The 17,008-nt window shown below is 42.2% G+C and overlaps 1 protein-coding gene across 26 annotated transcripts in view; it reads right to left on the bottom strand.

Moving 5' to 3' along the window:
- The window catches only part of TACC2 (transforming acidic coiled-coil containing protein 2), a 150,538-nt gene that overhangs the window by 30,930 nt on the left and 102,600 nt on the right, over positions 1–17,008 (bottom strand). For 13 of the 26 annotated variants that reach the window (XM_074590243.1, XM_074590251.1, XM_074590244.1 and 10 more), the window contains 4 exons: positions 15,565–15,728; positions 6,396–7,716; positions 1,421–1,481; positions 177–384 (listed from right to left, as the gene is read on the bottom strand). In XM_074590243.1, coding sequence (XP_074446344.1) covers positions 177–384; positions 1,421–1,481; positions 6,396–7,716; positions 15,565–15,728 — 1,754 coding nt within the window. Of the gene's footprint in view, positions 1–176; positions 385–1,420; positions 1,482–2,970; positions 3,007–6,395; positions 7,717–15,564; positions 15,729–17,008 lie in introns of all 26 variants that reach the window. The other 13 variants (XM_074590240.1, XM_074590248.1, XM_074590242.1 and 10 more) reach the window with 2 other exon arrangements.

Here is a 17,008-nt window from a genome sequence, read left to right as displayed (position 1 = left end):
GCTCCCCAAAATTGCCAAGTTTCCCAGACTGCTCCAAAGAGCATCATTTTTTAGGGTTCCCAAATAATACCGTTTGCATTCAGCAAAGTATATGCCAACCTCCTTGAACGAACCAAAACCCCTCTCCCAATAAATATAACATCGGCTGGATGCAGACAGTCCTGTATAAAGCATACCCTCTGTAGGAGAGCTGAATTTAGTCTCATTAACAAATGTAGACAGATCAGACGGTTGCGGGTAATCCTGTTTATCCGTGTTCAGGTCCACAGTCATGCAGGTCCATTTCTGACTGGTCACCGAAGACGCCAGTTTCTCCTCATCTGTCGCATGAACCACCGTGGATATGACGGGAGGTGTTTCTGGAGTAGGCAGTGGAGTGGGATCCTGCAGAAGACAAGCACCAATTAATTCTATTATCTTTCATTGACACGTTGAATAGTCAACTCCCGAAATCCCTCTACACAACCACAGTCATCTGTTTAATGCCGTGCTCTTTACTGCAGCTCTGTACAAAATACGTAAGGAAAAATATTAAAGTAATTCATTTAGAACTCTACTAGCAGCCAGTTTTCCCGGTATAACTAAACTCTTTGATGATAAACACCGGCATTGCAAAGCCGCCTTGATAACAAGGAAGAAAGAAAATCCGGAGCTGTTTATATCTGTTAGGCACTTGACATAAGTGGCACCCATGACTGAAGTCTTTGACTACCAAACCCGACTTTTTAGGCTCCCCTCATGGGAGCAAGCCTTCGTAGGTCTGCGAGGTCATGAACCCTTTCTTCCCTTCTAGGCTGTCGAGCAGCATAAATAAAAGGGTAGGATGGATAACAGGAAGGCGAACAGCAGCGTGGAAGGAGCTGTACCACATCAAAGCACTTGGGCCTTTGTAGGCAGAACAGCTTTTGTTAACTTCTCTTCCAAGAAAACCACCTGCCGGCAGCTTACAACAAGGAATAAAACCATCCAAGCACATGTTCCTGGTAGATCAGCCCACTTGTTTGATTTCCATTTCCCTTCCAGCCCACCAGTTTGATGCATTTAGTTTCTTACTTTCTAATCAAAAAATTCCAGGCTGGATAGTTACGTCTAGTTTTTCAGACAACTGACCGAAGATATTTATTCATATTGTTGCTCCATTGCAACATAGGACTTTCCAAAGTACATGCACTTGTAATCTAACTGGAATTCGAATAGTTCGAATTACACCAGTTCTAATATACGCTGTATACACGCTTCAAGAAACCAAAAGTTCAATATCTTACAATTATAGCCCAGTGTGCTGTACTTAAACACCAATATGCTTATATTCTTCACAAAAACCTCTTCTATTATTAAATGTACAGTTCTACAATTAAATAAACCAAATTTCCATTTTTTGCCTCTACAAGAACGCTAATTAAATGCATTCATACTTTACCTGAGAAGGAGGATCAGATAGTGGGGATCTTTTTGGTGATTTTTTCACCCTAAATGTATCACTGAAAATAAAGTTAAAACCGTTAATATGGTAATACCGGTAAGAATTGGGTCATTTCACACTCAGCAAGAGACAGCCACAGACAATGCAAGCTCTGTAAGCCCTTCTGCTTGAAAATCCCACCCGTTAGGCAGCAGCACCACAGAGAAACATGCCATAGGTACATATTCTTGTCATGCACTTGGAACGGGCCTCAATTCCCCAAAAGCTGAGAAAAGCAGGATTGCCATATTTTTCATGCCAACTACCGACACATTTACAGAACGGAGCTGCTGCTCGATTGCAGTTCAAATCCCTGCTCCACCACAGACATCCTCTGTGGCCTTAAGCAAATTATTTAGCTTCTGTCTGCTTCCGTTTCCCATCTGAAAATTAAGTCTAAAACACATCTTTAAATGAGAATTAAAACGGTGATAATCTTGGGGCAGTAAGCTCCAATGACCCCATAAATTGCTACGAAAAAAACCTCATATGCTTTGGGTGAACTACATAAAAACAGCCGAGGCAGATGCTGTTCCCAAGGTGCCAGAACAAAGCTCTGTCGTTACAAACGTGCTCGACGGACCCCCTCCCTCTTTAAAACAAATAAAACAGTAAATATGGCAATTCTGCTTCCAGTTCCCCTGAGAGCTCACAGTGCAGGCTGGGAGCACGGACACTGTCGCCCTTCCAAATCCCGTAGGTTTCAATCAGGCAAAAGGAATGAAGAATAAACATCACGTCTTGGTGTATAATTATGAATGTTGCCTTTATGTTTATTCACAATTGGCTAAAAATTGTGACTAACGGAGAAATAAACCAATTGTCCACCTGTTCTCTTGATGCCTATTGCCAGAGTTATTCAAACACACTTTTGCTACAAACTAGAAGAGGGAGAAAAATATCATACCAAACTCGCCGATAAAGACTCAATGTGTGAACTGAGAGGCAGTAGCAAAAATTACTGCCCACCAGCTCCTCCCTAATCGATGAGTGGCAAGATCAGCACTAGAAATTATCATGGTGGGTTTCAATCGGTAGAGGGTAAATCAATACCACATCTAGAGGGGAAAATAAATTCAACAGTGGAATATCGGTGTGTTCGGCGTGACTAATTATCTAGTTATGATGCTAGAAGTAATTAGGGTAACTTATTCCTTTAAGAAGGAGAAACATTTTATGCAGTATTTATGAAAAACTGATTGTACAATGTTGGTGTACAGTGGTAGAAATAAAACACTCATATTTTAGCTCAAGGATACGAAATTTATATAGTTTTTAAAAGAGGATCTTCTTTGATAGGCAAACAGATAACGAGGCAATAGATTCCTCAAGCTCATTCACAGCAAGGCATCTTACTCCAAATAGCTTCCATACGTGACAGTGAAGTGAAATGGTTAACATAAAAGCTTCATGCTGAATAGCAACTGATCATGCCACAAAATAAATGAGTAAAATTAAAAAGCCCATAAATCAAAGAGGAAACGAATTGTTAGCTTAGAATTACTTACAACAGAGAACATACAGACATCACATCTTCTACCATCCTAAGACAAATAAGACAAAGAAAAGAGAGACAGACAGAAGGAACTGACAAAAAAGATAAACCTACAAACACTCTGTTAATGTTAATGTGTTAAGGCAATCTCATCATGCATATTTTCTACCTGTATAATCTTAACACCTACTTTTTATTGTGAAATACATGGGGAGAAAAAATAATATTCATCGAGTCCTTTAATGTTTTCAAATTCAATGCTATACTTCTGGCATGCTTTCATCTCACAAAATACAGTTTTCAAAGCTGAGGCCTCCGCGTTAAGTTTCTATCAACATACTAAGCGTCCTTGCCTTCCCTGACGGTAGCCACCTGCTTTCTTTTCAAAGCACAGGATTTGTTATCATCTGGGATGTAAAACTGTTCTTGAATGGCAGCTAAGCTTAAGGCAAGAGCGCCGTTATGCAAGGTTTTTTCATGCCTGCTGATTTGTTACGACAGTACAGGAAAAGCTACTTGACCCTTTCAAATCACTTCCCCAAGCGAAGAAAGAAAACGACATTTCTTTAAATCTCATCTCTCCCAGCTCTCACTGAAACCTAACTTTGTGTTCCAACAGAACAAACCGATTGCCCCAAAACCAGAAGGAAACCTTGCCAAACAATGAAGGCTAAGAAAAGTTTTCATCTACATATAAACTTGGCAGCTTCTGCTCGGTTCTTCTCACGTGCAATGCTCTGGAGAGCTGGCACCTGGAGCTTCTAAACACAGCCTCCAATCATCCAACAGTTTCGAGAGCAACGTCTATACAAGCCACCTATTTTTATTCATCACTACAAGCAGGCACCCGGGAGGCATCAGCTGCTCCTCGTTCACCATCATCTGAGCAAGATGATCTACCTCGAAACAGCTCAGCACTTCGGTATCCGACCAGAGAGTAATTTGTGTCGAGCTGACAGCTCTTCTAAAAATCTCATCTTTTCACATGGAGGTCAATGCTTAGACTGCTGTAAGTTTCATTCCAGAATAAAACCTGATTATTTTTATTGATTTAACACAGGCAATACCTAGCACGCGGCAGAGAATCAAAGGAGTACAAGCTTAACAATGGCTTAAACTCATTCCTGGCTTCCTCACCTCCCATAGGTCTCACCTAGAAATTGCTGTCTTTCCACACGAGGAAAGGCTTTCCATACATTTTCAAACTGGTCCATACAGTTATATTTCTGCCCTCCTCAACAGTGCTAATAAATACTCCTGGCTTTGCACAATTGTCCATTAGGTTTTAGAAGTCCTGGTACGTTACAGTATCATTTCCAAATTCAAACACCCTCCTTTCTGCCCCTTGGAGCTGTAGCATTTAACACTGGCTTCTCTCTCCTGTCCCACCATGGGAGCATCGCCAAGAAGGATCCTACACCCCAGCTCCTTGCCTGGCCTTGGGTTCTCCTGCATTGGACCCCACGGAGGGGCCATGTTGAGGGCCCTTTTTATGGAGAAAAGAGACTGGAGACAGGCAGAGACAAAACCACTACTTCCCCTGGCATTCCCCAACAAGCTTTAGGCTAATTTTCTTCTAGAAAGTATTATGGCTCCAGGCTGCGCTGTGTATTAACATGCAGATTCTCTTCTTTCTTAGAAACCACCTGCAAAAAGTAGGTTATGGGGCTGGAGCCAGCAGACACGTAACACAACGCAGTGAAAGCAGTCCCAGGCAAGGGCTGGGAGCTCCTGCAACCCTCCTGAGATAAGAGCCTGCAAGCAGAACCTGGGACCAGCAGGGCAGTTTCACTTCTTCCACCATGACAAAGAGCAGCAGGGAACTTTGTGGCTGTAGGACAGGGCCTTCCCACGACGGGTTTTCCCCAGGATGGATGTGGTTTAGCAAACTCTTTGTAAACCCGGGTTGCCCCTAAATGAACAGCTTTGGAATTGATTCTAATATTCACAGCAGATGGGTGGACCCAAGAGGTTTATACTGGGGGTCTGTCACCTCCACTGCAGCCACTGGAAGACACAAGGAGACTCTGGCTGGCTGCAAATATCAGACTTAAGGATCTGGTGATATTAAAATTCCCCTCTTTTCCCTCCACACTTCCACAGTAAGATTCGAATTGTTCCTCTCTTGCAGTCAGACTTTTCAGTCGTCTTGTTTTGGACAAAACCAGTTCGGACTGTAACCTCGGAAAATGTGTCAGCTTAGCACGTATCTCAATTCCCACCTCAATTTCCTGGGAATTTCAGGCATACCTCAAAAAGAAGCAACAACAGAACAACTCAAACTCAACTATACAGTGGTCTATAATTTTCTTAAGTCAGAAATGCCCCTAAAAAGAAAAAATGGCACAAGCTTCCTCAAATCTGGCAAGGGACGCAAATTAGATGTCTAGAGAGTAGCAGGCTGCTCAGAAGAAACTGAACAATCTCCGCTTCACTCCATAAAGGAGGTCTTTTTTTTTGTACTGCTTTACATTAACCACGTTACCTTCAAATTGTCAGGCTTTTGTAATTTCAAGTCACATTTTTGTTAGTTAGCTGAAACATTTAAATCATAAAGGGACAGGCAGTGAGATACTTTCTTATAGACACATACAGGTTATCAATTTCAGATAAATGGGATACAGGCTTATTGCTTACCGACTCAAAACAACCCCGTCTGAATGGGTAAGAGATAACATGCACACCGGCAAGTTAACCATGGAATCAATGCAACTAGCCATTGAAATCATTAATCAAATATCGAAATTCAACAAGCTAGAGAATTTATCCTCCAATTTGTCAACGGTGTCTAAAAGCTGGATATTTCCCAAACAAGTAGCAGTCTAGGAGATTTTAACCCTTCTGCAGAACTGCAAGCTCTTTCACAGAAAGGAAACATTTCACATTTTTTAGTCTTATATTTAAAAATATATATTTCAGTACTGCACTCCTCCATTTCAGGTTATTTTCTTTTAAATACTGTAAGTCACTAGATAAAAGCATCTTCCTGCTGTGTGCAATACAAGATTTGTCGCTGTCTTACTATTTCACATCCCACTCTCAAAACCGATGATTCACAAAATAGTCTTTACTGGTGCGAATACTTTGATCAGCTTAAACAGTACCAAATTCCCAAGATGACGCCACAGAAAATTTGGCACAAAACTGATAAAATTTGGACTTCATCAGATTCAAATCTACACTGAGCCCCAGAACTTCAAAAATCCAATTGCCAGTCCAGTGGCCCACTCTGGTTCTGCCCTTCAGTCTGGAAACATCAAGCTGTTGAGGAAACAAGTTGATGGAGAGCACGTAAAGACCCCCAGCACAAGCCCAGTTGTGTGGCTACCAACACTCAACAGCATCTTCCTTTCTCTGGTCAGATATAACCCGAGTGTAACTGCACTAAGGGCTAGGAATGTGCTTCTAATCTAGAAACATCTGTGCCCTTTAACTTACGTTTTTAGTGGCGTCTTCTTCTTTTTTGCAGGTTTATTCAAGTTGTCTCCTTCGGTTCCATTTGTTTCATTGGCACTGGCTGGTATCTCAAAGGAAGCTGGAGATTTGGAAGGTGAGCTGGCTATCTTAGAAGACGACTTGAAAGGGTCAATAGAGTCCTCACACATGTCTGGCTCAAAACTGTACGTTTGTTGAGGCAGTTTGGGCGATTCTTGCATTTTCGTACTAGATGAGAACGGGTTAAAATTGGGATCATCCCACTTGTCAATATCAAAAGTGTAAGAGCCTTTTGTGATAGGGATTTCGTTTGGATCAACGGGCGACTTGGTTGGTGTGGTTGGAGCATTGTCAAGCTTTTCCACTGACTTTTTAGTCTTTGGCCTCCGTAGTGGCATTTTAGCACCAGGCTTTTTACCTGCTTTTTTGGGAGGAGGAGTGCTCTCCTGCTGGTCTTCACTAACCCCCTTTTCTTCAGAATAATCAAACTCCAGCCTCACAGCAATGCCTTTGACCGGAGGGTCTTCTTGTCCTCCAGTGTCAGGCGGAGTCACCTCCACAGCCTCAGGTGCCGTCGTAAGAGGTAGCGTTTTCTTATTGGCAGGGGGAGAGTTTTGTACTTTGCTGCCTCCAGTGCTAAATGCACTAATCCCTTCAAAACTGTCTGGATCCACAGGGTAGGATCCTTCAGGCACAGGCGGGGCCTCCTGTTTCTCAGCAGAGATTTTAGAAGGTTCAGTACATTCGGGCTTTACTGAGTCAGCCTTTGCTTCAGTTACTGGTTTATCCTCACCTGGGGCACAAGCTGCTTGGCCGAGGTCAGATGGTTCTTGTGGTGTTTCCTTCACCGGCGGAGCATCCAGAGATTTTTTTGCTGACTGCTTCTTTTTTAAGGAAGCTGGTCTGGATTTCTTTGTTCTCTTAAGGGTACTAGAAGCACTACTGGAACCAGTACTGTACACATCTGCTGCCGGTGCTAATGTCTCGCTATTGCCAAGATAAGATGCTCCATCAAAATCGCTTGCTTGCAAGCTAAGAGATCGAGACAATGTAGATTTGGAAACTGGGACTGAATCGGTAGATTTTCTTCGAACATTCGCTTTGGGATCACGATTCTTTGATTCTGGAGAGCTCGGTCCTAAGGCATGGAGAGAATCAACCAACTCAATGTTATCGAAGTCCAAGTTGTAAGTTCCACTGCTGGCTATTGGCTTGTCCTCATCGAAGACGGTGGAAAAAGAATGGGAAGGGGGACGGAAAGGGCTTTCTTCAACTGATTCACTGTGTGACACATCAGTTACGGGTACAGTTTCTGAACATAATCCTGTGGGAACAAACAGGAAACTCTGTGAAGTTTACGCACATTTTTGAAACTGGAGCTTAATAAATTTTACAACGATCTAATAACACTACAATTAAAAAAACAATAATAAAAGGTTAAAATCATACAAATTAAGTAAGCAATGATTAAAGGGCATACACACCAAAGTGACATTTCCAATATATGAACTAGATTAGGGGAAAAAATAGTTCTGTTCTCCCCAGAAAAGGATTCAAGGCAAGTTTCATGAAAACACAAAATACGTATTTGCAACAGCCTCTAGAGCATCACTTCTAAACTAATTATCACTTAGTTAAAGAGTTAGATATTACCATAACATGCTAACTATGCCAAATACCAGAAAAACTGAACATCAAACACTTTATTACTCCTGCTTTCTACCGTTATAAAGAGTTCACAGAATTGTGTCTGAGCTCTTATGCAGTAAATTCCCTGTGAATTGACTGGTGCTTCTGCAATTACATGATGGTCTCAAGCTTTGTTTCCCATGTGCTATTTTTACCAATTTCCCTGAGGAACATGGCTTCCCCTCCACAACCCACCAATGCTGCTCCTCTCTCTGCCCCAAGCAGTCAACACACTCCACTTTGACCTTGTAATTCCAAGTTTATCATGAGACGTGAATCACTGAGATTTTCATAGGAAATAAATTATGGTAAAGGTAAGAAAATTATTCAATTAGAGTGCTGTACAAATATTCTTAGTTGAAAATCTTCCTTAAAAAAGACCGCTAGAAGCTTCCTACAAATTATTTAAATGAGATTTCTCAAAGTGTAGTTCTAACTCATCGAAGTGAAGAAAATTTACAGAGAATTAGATGCTAAAACTGTTAAAACAAGTAGCTTTTCATTGTAACTAAAGATTTGCTTATTGAACGGAATCCAAAAAAAGATTTCTAGAAGTCTCTTCACTTGGAATATAACAACTATATTGGACAAAGTAGAAAGAGATTTTTAAAAAAGGAAAAAAAAGAAAATACATAGGTAGGAAAAGATTAAGATGATGGTCCCTTCTGCCTTCCAGCTCATAAAAGCTCATTACTACAATGTTTTACAAATTCTGAGTATGGTTTGTCCCTGCTGCCATTGTCGTGCTCCCTATCTGAGTGTAACCTAGTCCCCTCTGCCCAGGTGTGCGTGTCCCAGTCAGGGGATCGGGGACCTGGGAAATGTCTCTCCGGCTCACAGCTCAAGCTGGGCTAAACCAGCTGCTCTGAGCTCTCACCGATGCGGACTGGAGCTATTGCAGCAGCACAGCATTCTTCACGTTGTCAATTTGTTTAATTATGCAATTATAAAGAAAAACAGTCAAGGAAAAAAATTAAGGCTTTTGTCATCCTTAAATGACTTCAGAGAAATTTCCACACATCTTTTTCATTCCAGTCTTGACATGTTTTGCAAAGTAATTCCCATTTTGACCAGCTACATTCATTAATGTTGTTCATAAAAGCAATACAATCAATAATTACTTTTAGTCAGAAGCTGTGAATGAATTAAGAAAAAACCCACATTTTTCCTTTGTTTCAGAGGAAATTATATGTCTACATAGAGATTACAAGAATTATTATTTATGGACGTAGAGGACAGAAGGGATTTAAGGAAATTGGATACATTTCCCAAAGCAATACCTTAGACTGGCACGACGTATTTCCAGGGACTGCCAAAGGAACGACGACTACACAGTTTCTAAGACTGTGGAAGTTTACCGAGTTCCATCAATTAAAATAATATTTTAATGTGTTTTTCTGCTAAATGAATGCTAATAATATGGCAGTACTTCAGGACAGTTTATTTTTCTCCTTCATCTCCACTGGGCTGGGCTTGGTCTCAGCCTGGCTGAGTGGGTCATTACCTAGACTCGATGTGCCAGCTGAGCTGGCGCTCACTTCCCTGGGACGGCCGTTAAGGGGACTCGGAGAGTGCTGTAAAACTCCAGCGTTAGACTGATCTGTGCATTATACTGAAACAGGAACGGCAGGCACTTAATGGGAACGCGTTACGATAAACACTGGCATCGCTCTAGTATGTCAGCAGAGTACAAATGTAGGTCAGCACGAAATAAAAGGGGGATCTGAACAAGAAACCGTCTGCAATTATGCGCTGTTTTCATTCCAGCGTGCGCCAAAGGCCTCAACAGGATTGAGGCCCCTTGTTCAAAGTCAGTACAAACATGCATTTAAAAAAAAAAATATATATAAAAAAAAATTAAAATAAACCAATGCCCTGCAGGACTTGGACTGTAAATGACAGGCGTGGTAGAGCTGAGGTTAGGGACTCATCACAGCAGCGAAGAGAACATAGGAGGCTTTCCAGCTGCTCAAAGCAAAACAGCATTCAAATTTGGTGTGCTCCACATAGCGCAGGGCTTTAATCTTCTTTAATTGCTTATTTCACAACTTCCTCCTCATCAAATCCTTGACTTCGGAGTATAGATTTCTGCGGAACGTCGCTCGACTCGCTGCTGTGACATTTTCCTTGTTTCTTTACGGAACAAGATGGGAAGCTGCCTCAGAAAACGTGGTGTTTGGTAGAAGTGAAATGCTGCTGTCGAACTCTTCCCGCATTACAACAGACTTGGCTCAGTAACAGCAGAAGTGCTGGAGAGGAAGATGTGAACGGGACTCCCTATCGCAATCCCACACGCCTTTATTACTAGAGAGAGATATGAAGACCATTCTTTCCGACATCAACAGCCTATTCAGAGAGCAGTGCCATTTGTCCTTTTACGCCACAGAATTAAGCAAATCAGCATCACTAACTACAGTGTTTTATTAAAATGCAATCTGATCGCAAAGGAACGTACTACAACACAAGGGATGAAAATTAAGGCAGGACTTGCCCTAGAGAGAGGCGAGCACAAGGTTTTAAATAAGGTTTATGCCACAGTCACCCACAATTATATCGGTAAGAGCTGCCCACAGGTAGATAACGAAGTTTTATAAAGCATTCCAAGAACACGCGCGATAGCAGGGAAACTTACGTTGCCATAAAAAACAGGCAAACCCTGAAAAAACCCAACATTTCATTCATTAAAACAGAAGGTCCAAGTTCTGCTCCTTCCACAAGGGAATTTTCTCTGATTTCAGAAAATTTTTGCCTGGATCAGGTATGAAAAACAAAACCAACCCAAAACCAAACACAACAACGGAAGTCCCCAGACTTCTTGTACCCAGGTGATGAGCCCCCTCAATGAGAGCTGCGCGACACGTTTCATGCTCGGCATTTTCACCTGTCACCTATTACAGAAGCAGCAAAAGTTGCTAGAAAGATATTATGAGACTGTTTGCATTGAGAACCAAAACAAATTTCTGCTGTTAGCATCAACAAAAAGGAACCAAACAAATAAATAAAAAAAAACTTTTCTAGTCAACTACAGAACACTTTTTCTTGTATGTTATAAAATACCTACATTTTGATAGCACTTGAGATGCCAGTAAAGCTTCAATGTCCCACAGGAAGAGCGAGGCAGGCACATACCCCACTTAACTGAGCCTCCTTTAAAGAAAGAGCCATAAATGATGTGAACAAATCCCATGCACGTTCTCCAGCCCCTCCACTGATGAGGATACAGAATTTTTACTACCTTGCTGCCACTGCTGTATATTGCATATATTGAATTGGATAGGAGGAATTTGTAGGTTTAGAGCAGGACTGGTATTAGGATTTACACCAGCCAGCCTCTTTTTACAGCCTCAGGAAAGAAATACCGAAACTCAGTGGCTGTAGTTGCACAAGGAGAGTCACAGAATCATAGAATCGCCCGGGTTGGAAGGGACTTTTCAGATCATCTAGGCCAACCATCAGCCTAACACTGCCAAAACCACCACTAAACCATGTCCCTCAGCATCACGTCTGCCCGGCTTTTAAATCCCTCCAGGGATGGTGACTCCACCACTTCCCTGGGCAGCCTGTTCCAATGCTTGATAACCCTTTCGGTGAAGAAATTTTTCCTAATAAACCTCCCCTGAAGTAGCCGAAAAGGGCAGCCTTGTCTCATTTTGGTGCGGTCTCACAGATCTCCTCCCCATCTGCGGGGCTCTCCCTGCCTTCCCCGCTCCGAGCGCTGCGGTCCCAGCGGGATGGGATGTGGCACCCCGGAGCGTCCTACTCTCCCGGGACGTCTTCACAAAAAGACACATTTCCAAAAAACTTTGGAGGCAACTTTGAATTTGGTTAAAAGGTATTTTAAAGAAGGAAATTAAATATCTGCACCAGCTATGAGCTTATTGAATCTAAATCTGAACCATTTCTTTCTGAATAATGAAAATATATTAAGGGGTTAGAACATATAAAGTACTTCCAGCTATTTTAAAATATCTTTCCTTTTAAATTAGAACAAATTCTTCTAGCGATGGAGCTGCACTGTGTGCTAGGACAGTTGAGCATTTTCTTCTTTGTTGAAGTATCTCTAAAATAGGGGGAAAATCCAACAGGCTGAAAATAGAAGGCCTTAACGCTGCTGAGCTGGAAACAACATAAAACACTATTTTGAAAGGCTTAGAAACAAAATTTAACCAGATCTAATAAATCAAATGCGGAAGAAATTAAATTCTAATTCTATTTTCTAGAGAAAAACAAAGAGAAACCCTTGGAAAATGCATACAGCATGCACTCACATTCTCCATTACAATGAAGTAACTCAGGAGACAAGTAAACTTCGCCTATAGCATATAGGAATTGGAATTACCTAAGAGCAGAAATTTAGAAACACAGTTTATTTCAAACTCCTGCTTGTTATGAGAAGCTTTTGAAGTTATGAAATCAATTAGTAATGCTATTTTAAAAATTACTGTAAAAATAAGTTTGCCATTTATTCTGAGAGAAAACTTTGGATATAAAGTTTATTTTCCATTTTTTTTGTGTCAGGCTTCAAGAGGAAAAACACTGAAGAAGAATGTTTTCCATCCCCAAAATTCAGTTTGTTTTTGTCTGTGTAATCATCTCTCTACTGGAAAGCCTGACCTCAACTTCCCTGGCACAAGAAGGACCTGAATACAGGTCTCCCGTATCCTGAGAGACCTGCGAGAGCTGGAGTCCCCTCTATGCATTACAGCTCTCGCATCTCCCCTGGGTATAAAATCTGAATTCATTAATTAATTGGGGAAGGCAGCAGGGGCACAGAAGAAATGTCCCTGCCCAGGCAGGAATTCCTGGCCAGAAACAGGGAGAATTTGGGAGAAAGGGCTCGGGGCACTTTCTGGTGCTGAGATGGCTGGAACTGGAAGAGGACACTGCTGTGAGAAGCTGATGGCAACAATCATTTAAAATACAACCAAAATAATAATAAAAAAATAAAATAAAAAGCATCCTCAAAATCATTTGCCTCAAGAGTATAACCCACGTTCCCCAGAACTTATGAAGTATTTACAGAGGAGTGGAAGTGTCATTAGTGACGCCTTCTGGGGTTCAGAGGTAGTTCCCACACGTGCTCTGTTACTCCTCTTCCCCTCCAGACTCGCCCGCAGACTGACTCCCCTCTTCTGCTGATGGACTGGAGCCATGCAGCAGGTTTCACCCCACCAGGAGCTGGCACAAACCCAGGATGAGTCCAGCTATATTTCACTTTCATCATATTTATTAAGCAAGCGTTGAAGTCAACCTAATTAAAAACTCTCCTCTTGGCTTTCCAGCAGTGGGGTCCAGCTGTTGCGTTAATGATATCATGCAGCATAACTGCAACCGTCTGCATAAGTAATTATTGTCAGATATAGATGAAATAATCCTCTAAAAAACTTACTATGCTTCCTCCTTCCACCCAAGCACACGGTCTGTCACCACCCTCACGCAGAAGACAAAGCCATGCAGCTGGTGAACCAGAAACCCAGCTGGACGTGGCTGCCTCTCCCTGTGCCAGCGCCAGGCTCTCCGGCTGCCCCTATTCCTTACTCTTCTTTTACTGAAACCTATTTATTTAGCTGTGTGGTACCAAGGAGGGATTCTGCTTCAACTGCTCCCAACCCCCGAGGAAGGGACACGTTCTCTTTGTCTGCAGCCACGTGCATAAGCTACGAGGGATGTAAACTACACAGTAACTGTTACTCAAGCGGTTTAGAAAGTACAAACCATTTAACTGTTCACATTTCTGAAGAAGCATGCAAACACCTAACCTACACTCTTAGTATTATTACTTTTTTCTAAAGGTTTCCAAAATAAATGAACGCTTTGTGTTGCCCTCCTACGTTTGAATTTTTTCTGCATTACACATCTTCCTTCCCGCACATAAATTACCCCGTTGTATAACTGCATTTTGCATCATTTTGGAACGCTGAACTGTTAGTTTGCGATAACTTGCCTCCCATGGACAAATCTCATTTGCAAATGAAACGCTTCCATCTCTGCCACCCAATGGCCTCCAACGCAGCTCACAGTGGCTACGAACAGACCTATTCAGTTCCCGACCTTCCTTCAGAAATATCTGAGAGAAAGGAGGGGGCGATCTGGGATGTAGGGGACGAGACACACGTGTGCCAAGGAAGCACATGTGTAATCAAGGGTTTGAAGATAATCTACTGCGGTAATTAAAAACACACTCCAATCCTGTTCAGCATATGCGTTCTTTTGTTCTCTCAGCACTTATTTTGTAATCACTAGATGGCAAAAGATTAGAAAAAGGAAAGAAGATGGAGAATGAGTAACGTTGTTTGCTTCAATGAAGAGGGAACTGTAACAGCAGAAAGGAAAATGTCGGAACGTCTCAGTATTTCAGTTTTATTTTCTGGAATCAGTTTGTTGAACATCTTTCTAGCTTCTTATAAACTTGTACCATAAATCGTGATCTTAAAGAGCATTCCTTAATGCATAAGTCCCAGAACTGCGTTAGGTGGCTTGAGACATTTGCAAGACTTATTTGTCACTTTCCACGAAGGTTTAAATCGAAGCTCGAGAGCCCTTATAATCCACACACCAGCCACGGACATCGCCTTTGCCCGCTGCTCAACACACCCACTTCTTCACTGGAAATGGAAGCTCTAAAACACCGCCTGGCAACGCTACACATCTTTCCAAACGAAACACAAGTCAACTTTAGTCTGCTTAGAGCAAAATTACCTTTATACAATTTAGCCAGGTGATCGAGATGACACGACTTTCAGATGGGAAAAAAGACAGCATAATGGGGAATTCAATCTTAAACTGTTGAGCTGTCAGCTGACAGCCCAAACAAAGCTATTCTGGGCTAATAGAGCGCTTTCTACTCCCTCATATTCCATTAGTCAATTTGGAGAACACAGAACACTTTTGGGGGGAGAGAATTTCTTTGGGGTTTTTAACACAATATGCTTTTTTTAAAGGTTACTTTCCCAGTATATACCAATTTTCATGTATGTATATTATGCATACATTCACGCATACTCCCATGTTCCTCCTATAAAGCTAATACAAATATTTCTATTGTTTCGAAGGGCTTTTTGTTCACCTTCTGTTGCAGGTGACAGTACATTTGAAAATCACATTTTGTTAATTGTCAGAGCTAACAGTGCTCACCCAGGTGCCTGCATCTGTATCTCGCACCTCTCTTTCCTACTCCCCTGACTCTGTAAAGATCCTACAATTCTGAGAAGAGGAATGAAGTTTGATTCAAAACGAAGAAAGGTTTTTCTAGAAAGCTCCTCTTTTCTTAAGTATTTATCAAGTGTTATGGACAGATTTTCCAATACTTTATTTCAGGAGGCGACAGGTTTTTTCCTCCCAGCATGGATAATGCCCAGCATACACTAACCAGTCTTCCAGAAGACATTTTATTAGCATCAGTTCCTTGCCTGTGCTTAAACAAACACCTCCCCGCAGCTTTACCTTCCCCAGTAACCTGTCCCGCTCATTACATGCTCGTTACCTGTGTCTTCCAAGGGCAGCTGGGGTTTTATTTCTTGTTCTGCTATTTCTGCTACAACTGCTGCTGCCGCCGCCGCTTCGGGGGGTGGCTGCGGAGGTGAAGGTGGTGCCTTTACCGGTGTGGTGGACTCTGGGGTCTCAAACGCTTCTTCAGAGTCAGAGCTCCTGGGGAAAATCAAAGGAGAGACTGGTGAGCAGAGCGAAGATTCATGTTTGCAGGTCTACTTGGAAATGCAGGGCTTTCTGAGCCGACGGCACGGACCTCAGCTACCAGGCTACCTCTGCATTTCCCAAAGGAGATTTTACACTGCAGTGTGCCCTCCAGAGCAGAATATGATGGCTGTGGTCTTCTCCGTGTATAAATCTTTATGTCACTTAAGACTTCTTTGTGTTACAAAAGCAAACACACACTTGGCAATAAATCTGTCCTGCAGATCCTGCTTTCCAGTGGCTCGACCACACAGACAACACCACTGCCATCTCTGTGCTAGTGTCAGAAACTCTCCTTGGCACAAGTGTAGCTAGATCAACTGAAAAAAAAAAAATAAGAAGGATCGTCTCAAGAGAATTTCATAGCTTCATCAAAAAAAACATCTAAAATAGCATCAAATTTCTGCGTGTGCTCGTACAGGTAAGAGAGCAAACATGGAGATACCTGAGGTGCAGCAAATCCTTGTGCAACCTGCTCCTGCAGAAATAATAAATTCTTGCTTTTAGCAGAATTTTACCCCAGCCCTTTTTGAACAGCAAGCGTATGGGTTTGTTACACAAGGTAAGATAACCTGTAAAATGCACCAGGGACCTGGTATCATCAAGAATCCTTTCCTAGCACCGTGTGCTCGCATAGGCACAAAAACCGTAGGGACCATAATGGGTTGGCGCCAGCTCAGCAAGGAAATGCAGCCCCCAAAATGGTGCCATCCAAATGAAAAACAGGCCTGAAAGGCAGCAACTGTACTAAGTGATGGGTAACCTCAACGTTAAGTGAAGATCTGAACCACGCAAGGACACACCATTTGCTCTTACAGCAGAACGGGCTTAGGATGCTGTCCTCCCAGATCTGAAAACTACAGATCTTACCTGTCCTTAAACCAAACTGAGACGAAATTTTAGCTTTAAAAAATTCCTTCTTGAAGTCTTTTTTGGGAGCAAGGAATGCAGTGACAACGGTGCCATATTCAGTACGCACTGAACGTATGTTCAATAAGGATTTCTCTTGGTCAGATGCAGATTTTTACTGCTGGTCTGTAACAAAGTGCATTAAATACGACAGCTCCCTAAAGGATGAGACCGATTTGCCCATTTCCAGTGATTCTTTGCATGGCTGTAGTCTCCACTGCTCCTCACGGCCGTCCACACCCCACACGCCAGTGCAACGGGGACAAAATTTGCCATGAAATTAAAAGCCATGTCCATCCCCCAGAAGCACCCCACAAACCGCCCTG

The sequence above is a fragment of the Larus michahellis genome, chromosome 6 (genome assembly GCF_964199755.1).
Source record: "Larus michahellis chromosome 6, bLarMic1.1, whole genome shotgun sequence".
In the NCBI taxonomy this organism is placed as follows: Eukaryota; Metazoa; Chordata; class Aves; order Charadriiformes; family Laridae; genus Larus; species Larus michahellis.
Note: the sequence above shows the minus strand (reverse complement) of the source record. Positions and strands in the feature narration are given on the sequence as shown.